This window comes from Rosa rugosa, chromosome 4, assembly GCF_958449725.1.
Source record: "Rosa rugosa chromosome 4, drRosRugo1.1, whole genome shotgun sequence".
NCBI classification, from domain to species: domain Eukaryota; kingdom Viridiplantae; phylum Streptophyta; class Magnoliopsida; order Rosales; family Rosaceae; genus Rosa; species Rosa rugosa.
Window position 1 is genome coordinate 13,803,874 of NC_084823.1, and position 20,940 is coordinate 13,824,813.

Sequence of the window (20,940 nt, forward strand, 5' to 3'; positions counted from 1 at the left end):
AGAGAGAGAGAGAGAGAGAGAGAGAGAGAGAGAGAGAGAGACGTTACTTTGTATTGATCTGTTTGTGAATGATTCAATTGATGTGTGAAATTGTGATGCCTAAACCTCTTTATATAGCGTAGAGGATGAACATGGTACATTATAATCAGGAGTAACTCTAGACCTGTAAATGGACCGGATTTTGTTTCGATCCCGCTTCGGATCCTTGGCTATTGGACGGGTTTGGATTAAAAATTTTGATCCGTTGATCCGTTAACCCGTTTATTTAACGGATTTAGGTCGATCCGATCCGATCCGTTAATGATCTGGTCTGTTTTTATAATAATACAATATTATTTTTTTATTAATACATTATTATTTTTTGAAAAATATAAAATATTAAGAATTTCTAATACAAATCTTTTGCAAAAACCTAAGGGATGGTCTTCGTAAATAGAGTCCATCAATCCATCACCCAAGTCCCAAGAAGCATTATTGATAAAGGCTTTGTTTAGTTTACCAAAAAGCTAAGAAGGTTGTAGAAGCACAATTAATATCATACACATCTTCGGACATCGATCTTTCTCTTAATTTATCGAGTGTAGGGAGTATTTTGATAATGTGATTCTACTTTTAGTGATACTCTTCATGTTATTTTATTAATATTTTATGAGGTATCATGATATAAATTTAATATTACAATTTAAAATTTAAAAATATTTAAAATTATAAATGGGTCGAATTTGCAGATCGGGTATCCGTTAATCCAGCGGATATAGATTTGGATCGAGCTATCAACGATCCGCCGGGTCAATGGAGCGGGTTCGGGTTGAATTTTTTTATTAATAAATGGATTTGGATTTAGGCCGATCCACTCTAAATCCGTTCTATTTACAGGTCTAAGTAACTCTCTGACTATTACCACTTACCCTACTAACCATAAAATTATGTTCTTTAAAAATAGTGTAACATTTATGGAGTAAATAGAAGAACACCAAATGTTGTTTTCAGCAATTGATGTCTTCCGCAATCTATGTAGTCCACTTTTTGTATCCTGTAGAGCGACTTCACCAAGTGTTCCTAACCGTTGTTAGTTAAATAAAGGGGTTTTTCCCGTATACCCAAAAAGCACCAGTATTTTTCCCAACTACCCAACACTTTTGTATTACATTGTTTCTTTTAAGAAAAGACTAACAGAGATAGTCTTTATCTAAATATCATTTGTATCCTATATTAACCTGTGGTTTTGCCAATACCCTTTGACTAAAAAAAATTCATTTTAAACGACAAAACAAAACAAAACTAGCCTTCAACATGCCCAAGTTTTTTCTCCTAACAGCCTCTTGCCTAACGGATACTTTAACAGGCGGAATCACTGCTGCTTGTCTTAGTTTTGGATTTAAAACTGGTTTTTTCGGTTAAATAGTACAATCAGAACCTTAGATTTCTACAAGATGCAGACATTTAGATAGTGACCTAAAGATGAAGATAACTATATAATGATAACGATAAAGATGAAGATAACTATATTATGACAACGATACTTGTTGAAGAGGTGGATGAGTAACCACATGAATTCATTTATTCAAATAATATACATGTTAAACATTCAGAGCCTCATTCTTAGGTAAACAGCAAAAGCTGTTTAGCTATCCATAAGAATGAGAACATGTACTTACTTGTACTGAAGCACACTACTTCACTTCTAGATAGGAAAGGAAGCACACTACTATGGCTATATCGGATTTATCTTTCCGTTTTTCAATGCCTTACAAATAAAACTAAAGCTCCTTATATAGAGAGCGGAACTCAAACTGGAATTCAAAACACAAAATGTACAGAATAGCTCCGTGATCTTCTGCTTTTCTGAGTGCTCCTGATGATGGAGGTCGGACAGGGAAAAGCAAAAGCATATGGGTGAAATGTTTTTCACCTTCTTCTTTTCTGAAAAGCAAAAGTATCTTTTTGAAAAAGGGAACAGTTGCTTTTTTGTTTTGGTGCTTTTTTTCTTCACCAGCTGCTACATGTTGTCGTCAGTCTCCGAGTTGTGGCCAAGGACAAAGGAGTTGTTATCTGCCTGGGTCATCCTTACTGTTGTAGCATTATCTTCAACATCTGTATCGACATACATCTTGTAGTGGTTGTCATTTTCAAGTTTTTCCACCCATTGCATGCATGCCATTGTCGAGTCTATCTCTTTTCTGGTGAGAGATAGGAATAAGTCGCTGCTGACTACGTCAGGATGATCGTAAGCAGTGATAATTGTTTTTTCTCCTGCTGCCAGGAAGGTATTGTTGATATCTTCAGAGATGATCTTTTTGATATATTCTAGGGCCATGGCTTTCATCCAAGGTATGCTTGAGTTCGGTTGGCCATTGTACCCAACACAGGCAGGCTGAAGATATTGTCTTTGAATAATTCTCACATAATGATACGGAGGAATATATTCAACCTCACCATTTGCCTTTTTGATCCATTCTGGGGGGGGGGGGGGGGGGGGGTGGATCTGAACTTCAAACGAAGCGTACAGTCATTTTTTCTTATGTTCTTGACTGTGTTGACAAGGATTGGAGGCAAGCCTTTGAGATCATCATTGGTCTTAGTCCACAGATTATGGACAAAACCATTTTCAACAAGCCAAAGCTTGTGTTCTTGTGGATGTTCACTTTGAACATTTACCAGGTATCTTCCAACATAAGGTCCTGCTATGATGAAGAGGGTTGGAGGAATACGATCTTCAGAATTATGACTTCCTATCAGACAGTGGAATTCATGCCAGTCTGATTCTTTGAGTGCTATGATAGGGACTCTAGCACTTTCAGGATCTTCTAGGAAGTGAATTTTTTCTTTCTTGACAGCACTCTGCTGTAATTCTTCGAACTGTGGTCTTGCATTCTCGTATAGTTCTTCAGCTAATGCAAATAGGGCTGGAAACATTAGACCACTGCTTCTTTCCTGAAAGGCAAATAAAAGATTATCCAGAATTGCCTTCTGGTGGTAGGCTAATCTCCTGCCAGTTCTGAACACAGGAGTATCGAAAGTTCGAAGTTCATAATTGAAAACATTTATTACTCCAGTTGGAGTAGGTTTGCTTTTTGGCAAAGCAACAGCCGTCAACGGTCTTGATGAGCCTTTACCGTCTGCCGTTTGAGACGGGCTAGTCAATCCTTTACCCTGGGATTGATCAGTTGTGGCTAAGCCTCTTGGACTTAGCAGGAATCTCTTGAGGATTTTTTCTTTGGGATCCTCATTGGTTTCATGTTCTTTCCCAGCTCTTCTGCTTCTGGGATTGCGACCTTCGTCGTCGTCATCATTTCTTTTGCTGAACATGGCTAATTCTCTTGTTAAGGCGTCTGGAAGATAGTTCTTGTTTCCTGCAATTAATTCAACAACATAATCATATTGGTTAAGGAATAATTGCCAGTTAGCTAGTCTTCCTCTATCAGCAGCTTTATCAAGTTTGAAATTTTTGAAATTCTTTACTCTGGCACAATCGGTGCGGACAGTAAAGGGTTTTCCAAGGAAAGCTGGAGAATTTAAAATTGTTTTCTTAACAGCCAAAATTTCTTTTTCCCCTGTGGGATAATTCAGTTCTGCTGGGCTGAACTTGCCACTACAGAATTTACAGATCTTTTCAATGTTAGTTCCAGGCGTTTTTGCCAGAACTACACCGAACCAGTAATTATCACTAGCATTTGTTTGGAGGATAATTTCGTTATTCTCTTCTGGTTGTTGAAGAGGAGGGCGGTTTTTGCAGAGATTTTTTATCTGCTTCACAGTTTTTTCATCATCTTCTGTGAAGTTCCATTTTCTTTTGGAACTCGTTTTAGGAGATAACATTGCTGTTAACCCCGATATTTTAGGGATAAAATCTCTCCCATAATTAATGACACCAAGGAATCTCTCTAGACTCTTAGCATCAGGAATCCTGTCTGGGAACTTCCAGATCTTCTCAAGGATATGAGGTTGGAGTTTTATCACTCCATTTTTGATATTTATACCTAGGAAATCAACTTCATCAAGGATAAAGAAGATTTTCTTTTCACCTAGGATAATTCCATGCTGAACTATCAGCTTTACAACCTCATGGAGGTGTTTCATATGTTCTTCTCTGTTTTTGGAGAAGACAACGCAAAACTCCGCGACATGCTTGAAGATGTTGTCCATTTTTCTTTGGAAGATTGAGGGAGCTTGCTTGAGACCAAAATGCATTACCAACCATTCGTAATGTCCTTGTGGTGTTCCGAATGCAGTGAGAGGCACACTCTCAGGATGCATCTTGACTTGCCAAAAACCCGACTTTGCATCGAATTTTGAAAAGACCTTGGCTCCTCTGAGCTGGTTGATCAGTACTCGTACTTGAGCAATTTGATAGCCGTCTTTGACAGTCTTTTTATTGACATCTCTGTAGTCAATAACCATTCTAGCTTTTCCTCTAGGGGTTTCTGCATGATTCCTCACGTAGAATGCTGGAGCATGATGAGGGCTAGTGGAAGGTTGAATTAATCTCTTGTTCTGGAGATCTTCAATATCTTTTCTGAATTCTTTTTGGTCTTCCTCTTTGTATTGAGGAATGGCTTTGACATGACAGATGGCATTCATGTCATGCAATCTTAATTCACAGACCACTGGGTCTTTTTCCCAAAACTTCTGAGGGTCTACATCGATGTTCTGCTCGAGTAGTTTCTTGATTTTTTCAAGAGTGGGAATTTTCTGAGACTCAAGCCTATTCTGAAAGTGCTTGAGGTTATGCTCATGGATGAAACTAGCTTCTTCTTCTTCTTCAGAAGATTCTTCAACAAGTAATTCTTCTTGTTGTTTTATTTGGAGTATGGGTTCAAATTTGGGTTTGTAGGGGGTAAGATCACCACTATTCTGTTGCGATCTCTGATATTGGGTAGTAAAGTTTGGACCTACAATACTTTTGGCCTAAATAAGCCTATTAGCCCAGAACACCCGTTCTCATTTTCTGAAGCCTATTGCTTCTTCATCCTGAATAAATCTTTGTTGGAGAATGAAATCATTACCCAACAAGAAATCTGCGCCTTAGCCTTCAGATTGCCAGACGTTATGGATGGTAAATGTTCCTCCACCAATGGTGATCTGAACATTTTTTGCTACTTTATTCATGGTGAGATGGCTTCCATCAAAAGTAACACCAGTAGCTGTTTTCTTTTCTTCTTTTCAGAGTTTTTCTGGAATTGCAAATCTTTTTGCAACTGTAAATCCTGATCCATTATCTACAAAGGCATGTAGATGATATTTTTTGTGATCAGGAAATTTTAGTCCAATCTCTATGTAGTTGCTGTATCTACTCGTAGAGACGACTTTCGATTGCTGAAGCTCATTTTCTTGAGCTTGTTCCTTTGGAATGAATGGTTTACATTCTTCCGGAACAATTTCTGGTGGTTCAACCAGTTCAAAATTTAAATTTTCATCGGTTTTTTCTTCTTCGATGATTTCTTCCTTTATTTTTGAGGAAGATGGTTTCATAATTTCTTGGAATAAAGTTTCTACTTCTTTCTCTTTTTGTTCAGAGAAATATTCTTCATATTCTTGTTCAACCAGTTGGCTGACAAGACCATTCTTGGTTTTTCTTCTTGCTTCAGCTATGAAGCATTATTCTTTGTGATAAGTCTTTTTTGACTCTTCACAAAACATAGGGAGACCATTCTTTTCGTGACATAAGCAGTAGTCACAAACGAATGTACCAGGGTTCACCTGATAAGAAGACATTAAGGATTCTGTCTTGCTTTCTTCCCAGTTTTTGATTTTCAAAACATTCATTTGTCTGGATTCGAAGTACTCTACTTCAGAATCTGTCTCAGACTCAGATGAATCTTCTTCTTCGGACCAGGCAGAGTAAACTGACCTGTCGTCTTCTTCATCATCAGAATAGGCTATTTCGTAGCCTTTCATATTTGCTATTTCTACTATCTGCTCATATTCTTCAAAGAAAGCCTTAGTAGATCTTTTACCCTTTTCCGGGCATTCATTGGCATAGTGCCCTTCAACTTTACATAACCAACATCTGCAAGCTTTCTTGCTTGGTTGTTTATGTTGATGAGTATTCTTCTTTTTCTTGAAGAATTTCTTTTTTGGATCTTCATCCTGTTGTTTCTTGTAATTGGAACTTTTCTTGAATTTCCAATTCTTTCTTTGATTACTCTTTTTGAATTTTTTAGAGTAATATCTTCCTTTCTTCTTTCTGTAGAACTTGGATTCATGACATCCCCAGTTGGTTGGCATATCCAGTATTCCGTAACAGAAATTTTCAACTTCTTTGAGTTGTTTCTTGGCCATCTTAGCTCTAAGATTGGCTTTGCACTGTTCTTTCAATAGTTGCCGGATTCTGTCGGCAATTCCTCCAACTGAAAATCTTTCAATTGGTTTTTCTGCTATGCTTTCTCGCACAGCTGTTCTCCATGGTTCAGGGAGTTTCCTGTGCAACAGGTTGACTAGATCAGTATTTTCTAGTTCACCAATTGTACAGTAATATTCTTGAAATTCATTCAAGTATTCTTCAAAATATCTCATGTCACAAATTTTGAGAGCATAGATATTTGATTTAGCCGTTTCTCTAGCCTTTTCACTCATATTTGCAAGATCTCCACAGAACTGATCGTACAGTGGTGCTACAAAATCATACGGAGATTTTGAAGTTTTGATTTCTTCCAGCCATTCTTTTCGTCTGGCTGTCTCTTTGAAAGAATAGTAATACTTCTTGGCTACTCCTGTGAGAGTAGTTTCAAAGTACATCTGAAGATCAGGAGCTTCAAATTTTCCAAGGGTTAGAGCAGATGCCATCATCAGGCTGTCTACCCATTGGTCAAGAGTGTTTCTCTTGTCTAGAGCTTTATCTAAATCTAGCCAGATACCATAGTTGGAAATTGGTACTCTGGGTATCTTGTCCTCTGGGACAAACCTTTGAGAATTTCTTTCTCCATTTTTGCCCGTAGGGGCCTTCTGTATAGGGAGTTTCACTTTTCCCTTTTCTCTAGTGATGAAAGTTTTGGAGCTATCTCCGTCTTCCATTTCAACATCCTGGTAGGGAAGGAGTTTTCTTTCCTTTCCTGGATTGAATTTTTTCATTTCTTCGATTAGTTTTTCTAATCTTTCAGGATTTTCGCAGAACTCTGCTTCTTCATAGAGCTCATAGAGCTTTTGCGCTCTAAGCATATTAACTGGTCTGTTTAGATCAGCTTCTAATTCTTCTTCAGTGATGGACTCTGATGGTTCTTCAGAGTTTTTTGTACTGCTAACACTAGCCTCTCTAGTGCTGTAGCTTCTTCTGAGAAGATTTTTGTTTATCCTGAGGTTATCAGGACAGACATCACTTTTTCTGTGATTGTCAAAATTTAGACTAATTTCTCCAGTCTTTCTACTTTCATAAATTTTAGCTTTTGCACTTTCTGCTGGTAGCTTCGGACCAGATAATTTCCATTCAATAGGAAAAGTTACTTCATTCCAAGTAACCTTATGGATCTGCTGTGAATGGTTCTTCTGACTGGTGAGGAATCCAGTAGTAAGACCAGGGATGTTTGATATCCTTGTCTTTGGCTCTACTGTAGTACTCATCAGTTTATAGTATATTCTGTATACTATTGCCAATTCTTGCATATCATTTTTCATGGATATGCCATCTGTCTTGACTCTCAGCCTTAGACAGTGAGCTGCATCCTTCAAGCTGGTAGAGAAATTTGGGAAGCAGTTGAAATATGCTACTTGGTTGCACAGAGATGTTTCTAGGGTTCCCAAAAGACTAGCTTGAAAATCTGTTAGTCTATTGTCTTGTAAGACACATAGAACTGAACAGTTTATGCCTTCTCGAGCAAGAAGTTTTATGCCTACTTGGACTGCTCCAATGTGCATAAATTGATAATTTTTTGCTTTTGCTCGGGCAACTTCAGCAGGAGTGATCAGTAGTAGATCAGTTTCTCCTGTTGTAGAGGGGGTTGTAAATTCCAGTAATTTGAAATGATGGCTGTCCATCAGGTCAAATGTTCCCCTTTTGTAGATTTGTTTGAAATCTAGCTTTGGAATTGAGGCGTTTTTTACCTCATGCTCGATTTCGTTGTATTCAAATTCTTCAGCATTTAGGAGTTGGACTCCTTTCTTTTTCCCGAAGATGCTCATCATATTGACATCTCGAGTTTCTTTCGGCTTTTCATACCGAATACTAGTAGAACTAGTTGAGGGATCCAGAAAAATCATGTTTGGAACAGGATTCTTTTCTGGTCTTTCTAATGGTTTGAATCCATTAGCCTTCTTTGGTTTTACTGTAGGCACTTTCTTGTCCTTCAGTATATTTTTCATAGAATCCAGCGTTTTTTGCTGTTCATTGATTTTTCTACTAACACTTGTTAGCTTTTCTTCTTCCGTTTTTGGAAGATCTTTGATATAATCCAGTTTGTTTTCCAATTTTTCTAATTGGTGGATTATAACAGGAATTTTGTCTAGATGATCTTGACATCTAGATATTTCTTTCTGCAGGATCTGATATTTTTCATCAGAAGATTTTAATAGAGAATTCAGTCTCTCTATTATTAAATCAGACATTGTCCCTATAGGGGATTCCCCTGCTGAGCTATTTTACAAGCTCTGATACCAGTGATTTGCGGATCTAACCAATGCTCAAATAATCAAGAGGTTTTTGTTCCTCTTCCAGAATATATAAAAGATTATCAATATCTTCTTCTAGTTTATAAATTCTGGTTTGAAGTCTATAGATGATATCCCAGTAATGGGGAGTTTCTCTACTAAGACCTTCTCTATACTCTTTTAGTTTTCTCAACTTTTCTCTTTCCTTATGCAGTTCTTTGCTAGTATTTTTGCAGATAGCATTTAGCTCAAGTCTGTCAATGATAGAAATCTTGAATGGTAAAGTGTACTGTTTACCTTTGAAATAGAGGATGAATGCAACAGCTGTATATATTCAAACAAATATAATTCTTATGGGCCCACCACGTTTCAACAAAACAATAGAAAACAGATATTTAAAGAAAACCAACAACTAACAGAGACATCAGAGAAGAGTATTACTGGTAAGAATTTTGATAAGATGGGTTGGTGAGAATGGAAAAGAGAAAGAGTTGTGTAAAGAGGAATAAAAATAAGACACTGAAGTGTATGAGAAGTATTCTCAGGAATCTGGGGTGTATAAGCATTAACCCTTAAATAAAAGAACAACAAAAAAATTGGCCTCATTTTGGCTTATTTATCTATTTCCTGCTCTGAAAATCAACTAAACCGCAGCTCTCTTCTGTAGCCGCCGACTGTTGTTGCTGTCTCGAGAAGGGCATGGCGGACCAACAGACGGCGGTCTGCCGTAGCTTGCCGTCGGAGATCATACGCGAGATTCTTTCGCGATTGCCAGTCAAGTCTTTATGCCGCTTCAGGTGTGTATCAAAGTCTTGGCTTACGCTAATCATGGACCCCCAATTTGTGAAGATGCATTTCAACAAAGCCATTGAGAATGAGGATCTGTTTTACCAAAGAAGAAAACTGTTATTCACTGATGAAAAAGGTGATTCACTTTACTCTTTCGACCTCGATGAGTTTCTTAATCATTATCATGATCATCCATTTCTGAATGATCTTGGTAACTGTAACAATGTTGGTGTTATTGGTGATGATTATGATGGTGATCTAGTTGTCACTAGACTCAAACTGCCCATTTTTGTTCTGAGTTGGACCTTGGTGTCTTTCTGCTGTGGCCTAGTGTTATTTGAGTTGGGTTCCGAGTTATATGTGGCTAACCCAGCATTGAGGAAATATAAGAAACTGCCAGCTCCATCTGCAGAGTTGGATCTTGGATCCTCATTCCATTACCAATTTGGGTTCGGTTTTGATCACACCACTGATGACTTTAAGGTGATTAAATCGACGTCCTGGTTTGATGGAGTGGATTTTATTGTCTATGCATTCAAAACTGGTTCTTGGCGACAAATTCAAAGGCGATTGCCCTACATAAATTTTAGTCCTCGTACTGGGATAATGCTTAATGGAAGACTTCATTGTATGATGTGGAGCCTGAAAGGTTACTCATGGGTGATTGTATCTCTCTCTTTAGCAGAAGAGGAGGTTCAGGAAATTCCACTGCCGCTTGATTTAGATGCGACAATCTTGGATGACATGGAATTGGGACTGTTCTTCAAAGACAGCCTCTGTATAATTTATCCAGTTAGCACTGAAAGGGTAGGTAAAGATAGAGCAACAAGTAAAAATGATTTTTGGGTTATGAAGGAATATGGGGAGGCGGAGTCTTGGACTAAAAGAGAATTCTTCTCTGACTATGAACCTTATTTATTGCCTTCCGGTTACTGGAAGGAAAGTCATGTTCTCTTCCGGTCCGGTACCAGTGATGCGTTGGGAATGTACAATTTCAATGATTATAGCTGTCAAGGTCTATCCATTCCTGGATATCCTAAAGTTAGGGGGGCTGGTTTCTACTTGGAGAGCCTTGTTTCACTGGATGATCATCGCGATTTTAATGAGCATATCCAGCATGAGAGGAATCTTAGCTGAATACTGGATGAGGTAAAGATGATGAACTCACGCTCTGTCTCTTGTTTGCTTTAAAATGGTTTTTTGTTTTTTCGGAATTTGTTTCAATAACTATATGCTTTCCTAATTCTATTTTCTTTTAGCCTTTGCTTTTCTACTGTTACAATCTTGCAAGTTGCTCGATAGCGAAACTTCTTTCCTGGATGCAAAAGTCATAAATCTTATTTATGATGGGAATCTAAAGCTAATTGGTTGTCTATGATGGGAAAATAAGCAGTAGCATTTGCCAGGCTTTTTCCCATAACTCCATAAGCAGTAGAGCTTGTGGAATTTGAGATGTAGGAAAAGCACCAGAATAATCATGAGAACTATTGCTGAATTATACTTTTTTTTTTTTTTTGGTAATATTGCTGAATTATACTTAAGAGTCATGAAAAGCAATCTTATGAAGTTTCTTATAGACTCCCTTAAACTGTTGGCCTCAATGGTGCTATATGTATCAATATGTAATATATCTCAGTGGTCAATGTGTTGTCAATAGGATTTTGGTCAGTGCAAATGTAGAATCTATGGAGGCTATGACATATATAGAAGGTAGGCCTTGTGACTTTTTATGTGGTGTTTCTTTAGAGTTACAATAATTACAGGTTATGTTTCAAATAGTTTCCCTGTTATGTGATAATTATAATTTTCACCGATATTAACAAACATTTGTTAGGTGTCTTAAACAAGTGAGCCATTCTGATAGTACTACAGTAGATATTTGACATTGAAGGGGTATCGAGCATCTGGGTAGAAGATTTGTTGTTCCAAGACTTGGTGTAGTCTCTCTATAGTGGTGGTATTGTTGATTTTACGGTAAAGCAATTCTAGAACCAAGAAAGTTATCCATGAATTTATGTTGAAAAAGAATTTTTTAGACTCTTTTGCTCTTGGTGCCTAGCATACTTTGACATGCGACTCATTTTCAATCTTTTTGATTGTCAATATAAGATGATGAATCTAGTGGTAGTGATTCCTTAAAATTCATTTTGGTGTCATCAGTTTTACATTTCTAAGTTCAGTTGTGATAGTCTGTTTGGATGAAGGATGCTTGGAACATGTGAGTTGATTATGAGCACTTGTTGTTGCTTTTCTATTTGGCATGAGATTTTGTTTGATGAACTTTGACATAATTATTATGCTTCCAGATACACTCTTGTTGTCTTCCAGATGCTGACTTTTGTGGTGCACGATCGTAGTTTATGGTTGGTTTCTCTTCGAGGAATGTTTCAGTTGCTGTAGAAGAATGATGAACATGAAATTGAGAGATTTGAATGAATCTCATCTCATGTGACTCATGTCTCATTAATTGCGGGGGCGAATTCAGATGTACTCTAATACACAGAATGGGATAGCTGTGTTCAATCTGATTCCCCTTGGAAGTATGTAACTGTAACTTATATTCTCTAAGACCAAGTAATGCAGGACCTATCATGAGCTTTTAGTTTCTGGTTATAAAGAAAAAGTTCATTACAAAGTTTTCTATAAACTTCTGTGTAGATTAACCCAACTGGATGAGCTTAATAGGTCTCGCGAATGATGATTGTTGCGGCTAGAATTGGTTATCGATACTTGGATTTCTTGAGTCGAGCATTGTATTCGGGACCAAATAATATACCAAAATTTAGTAGCAAAACGATAATAGACCGTCTAACTGATGGTCTTAATGAAAGGCGTTACAGATAAGTTGCAACAACACTAATGTTCAATGGAGGTTCTTAAGGAACGAATACGTAGAACCCTTCTCCTTATTACTCTCTAAGCCAAACTGGACAATGCTGAGTAAACTCACCATAAACAGTTGGTCGAGTTTCCGCTTTCCAGAGTTAGTCGTTCAAACTGAATTGCTTCAATCTTAGATGTACTGTGGAAGTAACTTGGCCAGCAGCGAATAGAAAATACAGATTCCCAGAAATCGCTCTCTGATGCACTAAAATTCTTGCACTTCACACAGCTTTTGCTGACCAGCTTTCTGATTTCCTGAAGCTCTAACAGGAACTGGCAGGTATGGTGGGTATCATACGCTCATACATCATTCCGGCTATCGAGTCATCATGATTAGCAAGCACACAGCTTCGCTCAAGCAGGAAGTCCTCACATAGATTTTCCACCAGTAGTCAACTATTGGATCACAGAATTCAACTTTAAATGTTACAGACCCAGCAAATTGTACCTGGGAGGCTGGCTGTACAGTTGCTCCAGATATTCGGCTAGCTTTCCCTGATAAACAATTCTTTAAAGCTTTGATATGTGTGTAAGATTCAGGATCAGCAATTTCTATGTGAAGTTTGCCAGCAGTGTTCAGGCTACATCTTGATGGCTACTCAAAGGAAGTGGCTTAGGATTTATGTGAAAATAACTCCCTACCACATCCCAAGTCCGCATTAAAAACCTTCTTCAACTTGTGTTCTTTGAAGAAGCTACCCTTCCACATCCCAGAATCAGCACTACTGGTGAGAAAAATAGCAAACAAGTTTCATTCCTTCAAATCCATTTCATTGCAAGGCAAGAAATCAGCCCTTTCTGTATTTCCCTGCTCAAAGTGGTTCGCAATCAATGTCTCATATGTAGATAAACTTGGGGCTATTGATCGATCTTTCATGATTCTGAAATACTTTTTTGCTTCCTCCAATTTCCAGCATTGGCAAAAGCTCTTTATCAATGATGTAAAAACCAATATTCCAGGAGAAAGTGACCTGGACTCCATCTCATAATATAGCTTCAGAACTTCATCATTCTCCCCCTTTCTCGCATACCCATCAATCAGAAGAGAGTACGTAATGTCATTCGGTAAGAACCCTTTATCTAACAGCATAGTTAACATCGCATTGGCTTGGTCCGCATCCCCAATTTCACATAGCTTTCCAACCATCTCATTGAAAGCCCCAAGACTAGGAATGAACCTGCTCTCCATCATCTGCTTCAAGTAACTCACACTTTCTTCCACTCTACCAGCTCTAGCACATCCCTCAATAAGAAAATTATAGCTCTCATCATATGGCTTCAAATCCACATTTCCCATCTCATTCATCATGGATCGTGCTTCATCAATTCTTCCGGCTTTACAATGAGCCTCAATGAACAAGGTATAGACAAAAGAATTTGCTCGAAAACCTCTCTTAAGCATTTCTTCATACACCTCCTGTGCAGAGCCTAAATTTCCTAGTTTAACTTTAGCATAAACAATCAATGAGTAAGCAATTGTATCAAGAACCATATTCTTTTGCAACATTCTCTTCAACAACACCACACCTTCTTCAACTCTACCCTCCTCCAAAATCCTAAACACCAAACTAGCATTCACAATCACAGAAGGAGAACATCTCTTCCCATGAATCCTCTCCAACATGTCGGCATATTTCCGCAACTCCCCTTCCTTGCACAAAGCATCAATCAAGATCCTCACTGTCTCATCATTCGGATAACTCCTCCTTTCCACCATATGCTCATAAATCTTCCAAACCAGACCATTTCGTTCCGATCTTTGAACAACACGAAGCAAAGTGTTGTAACTTACAAGACTTACAGGCAACCCACGTTTCCTCAAATAGCAACAAACATCAAAACCAGTCTCAGACATTCTCATTTTAGCGTAAGTCTGTACAAGCAAATCAAACACAAAAGGGTTTGAAGCAGTAACCTCGTAACTACTAAGTAACGAGTCCACAACCGAAAACTTCAACTCATTTCCAACATTCTTCTTCAAAACCGATTCGATCAAAGCTCTAGCATCCATGACCATCTTGGCTCTGACCAAAATATGAATGGCTATGGAGTAGGACCAGACCCCATGATCAAACTCTTTCCTGTTTGATGCCCAGTGGAAGAAACCCAGAGCACGTTTTGCATCAACTGGTTCCTTCAGTTCTAACAACACACTCTCAACAAGCTTTCCATCTAATTTGAGAGAATCAAATCTTGATGTCAGAGCATCCCAGTTCCAACCGGTTCTGAAAGAATCAGAGATGGCTCTGACAACATTGTTTGGTGCTGAGTGTGTGTGGATCAGTTGAGTACTGTGATTGATGGGTTTCAAGAAAATTAAAGATTGTGTAATTCGACGCAGCAAGAAACCCATCAACTATAGATGAACAAAGAAAAACAATAGCTGTTCAACTCGGAGATTGTGAAGTTATCTGACCTTCCGAGTTGAGATTGGGAGCACGAAAGGGTTATCACCTATGAGAGCAGAGCAGAGAGTTGAAGTCGACTCGTTAAGAAGAGAATGTGCCACAAGGACGAAGGGGCAATGCATGTCATATAGGCAACTATTTGGTCACCTAAAATGGTGAAATATTACGGACAAATATAAAACTTTGAATAAAATATAAATGATAAAACTTGTAATCGTTTCAAATTCGACTAAAATTTTGTAAGAATCATATTTAAAAATGGATGAGTGGTTCATCTTGTCAAAACTTAATCATATAACTTCACGCAAAACATTTTCATCAGTTTAATTCAAGACTTTGTATCCTTTTTCCCTTGCGATACCAATGGTTTTTGGTGAGGTTACCCTGTAGTTAGGTACTCGTTTCTAGTATACTTTTGCCAACATTTCCATACACCGATAGTATTTCAGGCACTGCGATTTGTAGAGGGTGACCCAAGATTCATAACACTAACCAAATTCTAATATGTATTTGGAAAAGAAAAAATAAACGATAAGAGATTCTTTTGCATCCCTTCAGCGAGGTAAGAAGGCGTTGCATTCATCATCTTTATTGAAGAAAGAAAAAAATGGAAGAAAAAGTGAGGAAAAGAAAACGAAGTGGAACAAGATCTACTATCTGAAAAGCCAGCGAACTCACTGTACAAATTGGCTTCACATTTACATTGATTACATGACTCGCTTGAACTACAGAGCTAGTTTTTATTTTCAGAGCACCAACAGGCTCATAATTTAACTACATATCTTGCTTAGGCTTTCGACTCAATTCAGAATACTGGCCACCCATTAGCTGCAGGATTTCCTCCCACAAACTTTCTGACGAAGAATCTGATGAAGCTCCATATATCAAATTAGGGCTGCAAGCAGCCACATACCAGTAATCGGATTCAATCTCCTCTGTCAACTGGTCGAGCTGCCACCCTGCATAGCCAACAAAAAATCTGAAATCTTGAGGCTTAAGAAGCCCTTTCTTCACTAGACCAGCAGCTTCATCCAGACTGTTACGAGCACCAAAACAAAGACCAGGGATCACCTCTTCAAACCCGGGAAGCTTTGACCTTCCCCCTGTTTTCAACAAGAACATGCTTGCCTCAAGAGGCCCACCAAAATGCAGAGAGCAATCAGAGAATGTGGTTGCAAGATCAAGATTTGTGGGTCTCATGTGTTTAATCTTTTTGTGTAGTGGCCTGTTGATAACAACACCAAATGGTCCCTCTTCTGGGTGTCTGTTTCCTGATCGGAGGAGGAGAACAACAGTTCTTTCAAAGGTGCGCACTCCGTCAAGCTTTTCTGTTGCAACGAGGATACAGCCTGTCTCAGGTACTGCAAGGGGATGAGCCCACTTCTCGCCAAGAGGTTTCAACTGGTACTGAGGATCAGATTCAGCCTGTTGAAAGTTTCCAGTGAAAATTTACAAATGACCAAGTGGTATGAACAAATCCATAAAACTTTTCTTCATTATCACCTTGAAACTAAATATATCAAAAATATAAGGAAATAGGAGAAAGCATTTCTTTCTCATTACACATTTTAGTTCTCAGTTTCTTTACTATATTTTTTTTTCCTTTCTGATAAGAAGCTTTCAGAGCATATTAGCCATTTAGAAAAGTAAACATTACCTGCTCCCTGCGAATAAACATTGCTCTGACCTCTCTCCAATCCAAATTTGTATGATAACTTTTCTGGGAAGAAGTGTCTTTGCTTTTTTCAGAGTTGTTTTCTTTTGCACCATCTCCTTCTGGAATAGAGTGGTCATCATTTCCTGTATGGAATATCACAACCATACACAATTCCATACATTACGTGCTAATCAAGTAGTTAACTATATGTTAATTGTTAAATATTGGTATAAAGTTAGCCCTAAACCATGCTCAAATGAAAATTACTAGTACTTGAAACCAGCAGTAGGTTTGATCATTGGTCAGTTCAGTTGTTATGGTATTTGAGAATTTATTAGAGCTTTTCCACTTTGGAATCACATATATACACAGGCAGATATACACACACACACAGAGACATATAGACCGACACACACACACACATATAGATATCTATGGTTGCCTATATAATTTGGGTGTGGTGCCATGGATATCCAGATGCCTAAGAACCTAGGTGTCTTGCATCTATTGCCTTTCCTAGTTTTACTAAAAATTCCAATTGTATGTGTATAGCAACGACAAATATATCAAAACCCTTATTCTTACCATTACAGCCCTATCAACCCAGCATCAATGAACCCTAAATTCATTATCCATTCACAGCCCCAAAACCAATTATTTTGTACCCCAAGAAATCCCATACTATTATTTGTTTCAATGTTTACAACTTTAACTTCATTATCTACAAATCAAACCTGACTGCTTGGGGCCAGCTAATTTTGCTTCTAAAGTCCATAGCAGGACCTTTAATGATACTAGGAAAAAAAAAAAAAAAGAGAAAAGCTCAGTAAAATCAGACATCAGTTGGGCCATTTATGGTCCTAACCCTGTCATCTTTAACAGAAAAACTGTGTTTTGCCTATAAACTGAGTCATAATTAGGTGGCTAAATGGTTTGCAATTTTCTAAGGATATTCTTGAATGGAGAAATAAGATAGGAGTGAATAAATAGTTCCAATCATCGGATTGCATTGAGGGTTGAAATGTTTTGGTTCTTATCAAAGGGATCTCTCTTAAGAAACTCAACCAAAGTGGAACCTATGGAACAAGCTTTGGGTCTAAATCGGAGGGGTTTCGGCCAATTTTAGCATTCCCATTTCTGAGCTCTGGCTATGACGGTTGCTGCATGTTTTCCGCTAGTAAAAAGCTTATAGAAATATAAAGCACTTAATAAAACTGAGATCAGAGAAGAGAGGCTGATAGCTAATCAACTGAAAGACAAGCATTTAGAATCTAGCCATCTAGTCAGCACTAGATCAGCTGTCAAGCCTCACTTCTTCATCATTATAAATACTAGAAAATGTTTCTTAAATTTCTTAATGCATCATTAGAAACAGTATAAAGGCAAGGCCGCCAAATGATTGTCACCAGTAATCCTCACTGCTGAACCGGTCCCACTAAATGTTTCAAATTGCAGTTGCATTAGGTACCATACTGCTGAATCAATTCAATCATTTCAATGCAATTTCAGATTAACAAGACAAACTTTATTGAAGACAGAGTGCAAACCATGTGAACAAGAATCTTTACATAAATAAAAGATTAAAAAAGAAGACTAAAGAACATGTGCTCAACCTAAAAACGGCAGCAGAAACACAACATCAAGACATCACAATTAGGCCATGTCAGCTTTCCAATAAGTATACATCCCCAAGAAAGAAACAATTCCCAACAGAACTGCTGATACTGATGCTCAAAGTGAAGCCAAAACAGCAAAACTTTTCTTCCATGATTTTCATGTTTTCCCCTAAATGACCCAAAAAGTAGCTAAAACACAACAATGATACCTTGGCCTTCTTTCCAACCCCACAACTTTCTTTTTCATGGAGTTAGCCACCAGCACCACAGCTCGCTGGCATAACTGAAATAACATTTTCCTCCCTATATTAGGGATAAAAGCTTTGCTTTTCCAAATAGAAGAATAGGGAAAAAAAAAAGCTGACCCTATATTACCGTACCAAATATTAAAATATGAGTTGACAGAAAATGTCCCTGACTTATCTAAGAACCGATTCCTTACATCCACATCCCTTCCAATGCTCGCAACAATCAATCCATTTATCAAGCTTTCCCATCCCTCAATTCCCAGCTGAGTGGGAGTTATTAATAATTCCATTGATGCAGCATACATTATAAGGCCAGGGAAATATCCTATTAAAAGGTCTGTCTCCAGCCCAAACCATCTTATCTTCTCCCCATTTCTTACCACCAAAATGTAATTTTTGTAGGGATCATCACCAATGGTTTGGCATTCACACCCATTTTCTTGCAGCCCATACTTCTTACAGCCACATGCCACAGCCACAGCCACTCCCTAGCTAAGGGTATCGGAACCATTATCCAAGCAAAGCTTTTGTTAGCAGTAAACTTTCAACCCCCAAACTGCCCTTCTCCTTTACTAGAGAAACAGTCTTCCAATTATCTAAGCAATCTCTTTTACCCTTGTCCACCCCACCCCCCCCCCCCCCCCCCCCCCCCAATCCCCAAGGCCTCTCATAAAATGCTCCAGTCTGTTGGCAACCCCAGACAGAATTCATTCACTACACCATTTGAATAAGCAAAGGCCAGTTGATTACCAAAAAATAATACTAAAATGTGGAGCTTGGCTATATTCTAAGCTAAGGCAGAAGTGCATGATGAACAATAATTATCAAAAAGCTGAATCAAGTTGCTGGAGATTACTTGCAAAGACACATAAGTCAATGAAGGAACCTTTCTTTACTATTAAGCAAAGCATATTAGTAGGCTCTTCATGTAGAGGAAATAAATGCAGTATTGAAAATAAATCAGATAATGAGTTAATAATCACCTAGTTTCAAGAAGATCATTATCATCTCATGCCAATCATTTTCTGAATGCGATATGTACAGAAACCTCAGAAATAAAAAACAATTTAGTACATGATCTAAATTCTAAAAGATTATTTGAGATTCATCTTTGTTATTTTAAAATACTGATAACTATAGGTATTATTTATTAACATTTGAATATCCAATTGAAAATCTTTCCAACCAAAATGCACTAAACAACTGAGCTACTCTACCCCAAGAACACGTTTGTCTGAAGCTTTGAGGCTCCTTCTCAATCAATCAAACAGACAGACAATTATCCCTATAGCCCAAGCTCAGGCCTATCTAATGACCGAAACAACATCTCCCAAATGAAGCTTTGAGGACCTGTTCCGTCGAGCCAGGTTAAAAGCACCCTACAAGGCGACAGAGGAAGGCTTCACTTGACAGTAAAACAGCTATAGCTGAAGTCTAGCCTCAAACCAGTGTCACCCTTATATATTAGGGCCAGCCTAGTCCCCCTGAACTCCAAACACACTAAGAGATTCAGTTTTCTTTACTGTTCCAACCCTAATTTACTTTCAGTCCATAAAATCACACATCATAGACTACAATACCAAGCAGAGCAAAAAAGTCAACTTGGCAAGCAAAACACCAAAATGTATGAGACCGCGATCACAAACCCCAAATCAAACGAAACCCACAACGGAATCAAACCCTAACAACACAAAAACCTCGACACCAATCCACATGCAAATCCGAGTTCCAGCCGAGAAAGCCATACCCGAGGAAGAGGAGGAAGAATTGCCCTGATTGTTGTTCTTCTTGCCCATGGCCCTGACCACCAAAGCATCCCTGCGCGGCTTCAAATTCAAGTCGCGAATGTCGAAGACCCTCCCACCATCTTCAACTCGGAGCCACAAAGGCCTGGGCTTTCCGCAGTTCCAGGAAATGGGTTTCTCGGAGAAGGAGTGTCTGGGCAGAAAGGGGCCCGCTCTGGTGACGTTGTTCGTGACGTGAACGGACCACAGATCCATGGCGGGATCAGCAGTTGAGTGACGTTGGAAACGAAGAGAGAGAGAGAGAGAGAGTAAAAGGGTGAGAGGGGAACGAGTGAGGGAATGAGAAAGCAAACAAAAATGGAGAGAATATGCTCTGTTTATTTTAACCGAATTGTATGTGCGACTGTGCGCTGGCGGGTAAACCGGCGCACATTTTCTAACTACTGTTTCTCTCTTTTGTTTTGTTCTTTTTGGGTCATCATCGTCTTCGCTATGCTCATACGCCTACCTTCTTTTTAAGGTTTAAACGCATTATCTATCTATAATATAAGTCTGTAATTAAGAAAATATGCTTTGTTACCTAAAATTGGAAAAAAAAAAAATGAGAAACATAATCATTAACGTACTGAAATAAGGAAAAAATTAAATAAAAGTAGACAAATAGGAAAATACAATTTGTTTTCCTCTGTAGATAACTACTCAGTATCTGCAGTTACCTGTAAGGAGTGGATTATTCAAATAATTATCCACTATCATATGTTTTTTTTTTTTTCATAATTTTAACTTTTTTGTAGTCCATACATGCAGAGTGTGTTTCCAGGCTAGTTAGTACTAATTAAACTAATAAATATTAACAATTTGATAGATATAGGACAAACTGATGAAGTAGTGAACATCAAGTCCAGTTGCTTCTGCAAAAAAAGTTAAGATGCCTGAATTCTCCTCGAAATTTAGCGCCAAGTCTTTGGGCCTTGTCGAAACTCCAGGAGGTATGTTGGTGCCGGCTGAAGTTAT

General features: G+C 38.2%; 3 protein-coding genes across 4 annotated transcripts; 1 reads left to right on the forward strand and 2 right to left on the reverse strand.

The window, feature by feature from the left end:
* Positions 1 to 9,170: 9,170 nt before the first annotated feature.
* Positions 9,171 to 12,082, forward strand: LOC133745561 (F-box/kelch-repeat protein At3g06240-like). 2 transcript variants are annotated; one of them, XM_062173649.1, is made up of 2 exons: positions 9,171 to 10,518; positions 11,676 to 12,082. In XM_062173649.1, exon 1 carries the CDS (start codon positions 9,280 to 9,282, stop codon positions 10,504 to 10,506), a length of 1,227 nt encoding a protein of 408 aa, XP_062029633.1. In that variant the 5' UTR covers positions 9,171 to 9,279; the 3' UTR covers positions 10,507 to 10,518; positions 11,676 to 12,082. The 2 variants fall into 2 exon arrangements, with proteins under 2 accessions (XP_062029633.1, XP_062029634.1); XM_062173650.1 differs by lacking the exon at positions 11,676 to 12,082 and adding an exon at positions 11,027 to 11,666.
* A 300-nt stretch (positions 12,083 to 12,382) lies between these two features.
* On the reverse strand, positions 12,383 to 14,764 carry LOC133745560 (pentatricopeptide repeat-containing protein At1g66345, mitochondrial). Its single transcript, XM_062173648.1, has one exon. The coding sequence runs from the start codon at positions 14,603 to 14,605 to the stop codon at positions 13,004 to 13,006; it is 1,602 nt and encodes a 533-aa protein (XP_062029632.1). The 5' UTR covers positions 14,606 to 14,764; the 3' UTR covers positions 12,383 to 13,003.
* A 516-nt stretch (positions 14,765 to 15,280) lies between these two features.
* On the reverse strand, positions 15,281 to 20,379 carry LOC133742983 (uncharacterized). The gene is made up of 3 exons (XM_062170722.1): positions 19,929 to 20,379; positions 16,318 to 16,460; positions 15,281 to 16,085 (listed from the first exon to the last, which is right to left on the reverse strand). Exons 1-3 carry the CDS (start codon positions 20,179 to 20,181, stop codon positions 15,435 to 15,437), a joined length of 1,047 nt encoding a protein of 348 aa, XP_062026706.1. The 5' UTR covers positions 20,182 to 20,379; the 3' UTR covers positions 15,281 to 15,434.
* Between the last annotated feature and the right edge of the window lie 561 nt (positions 20,380 to 20,940).

Coding starts and splice junctions, on each gene's coding strand:
- LOC133745561 (XM_062173649.1), top strand. CDS start 9,280: ATGGCGGACCAACAGACGGCGGTCTGCCGTAGCTTGCCGTCGGAGATC.
- LOC133745560 (XM_062173648.1), bottom strand. CDS start 14,605: ATGGGTTTCTTGCTGCGTCGAATTACACAATCTTTAATTTTCTTGAAA.
- LOC133742983 (XM_062170722.1), bottom strand. CDS start 20,181: ATGGATCTGTGGTCCGTTCACGTCACGAACAACGTCACCAGAGCGGGC. Junction 16,461..19,928: donor TTCTTCCTCCTCTTCCTCGG/GTATGGCTTTCT, acceptor TATTCCATACAG/GAAATGATGACCACTCTATT. Junction 16,086..16,317: donor TGTTTATTCGCAGGGAGCAG/GTAATGTTTACT, acceptor AACTTTCAACAG/GCTGAATCTGATCCTCAGTA.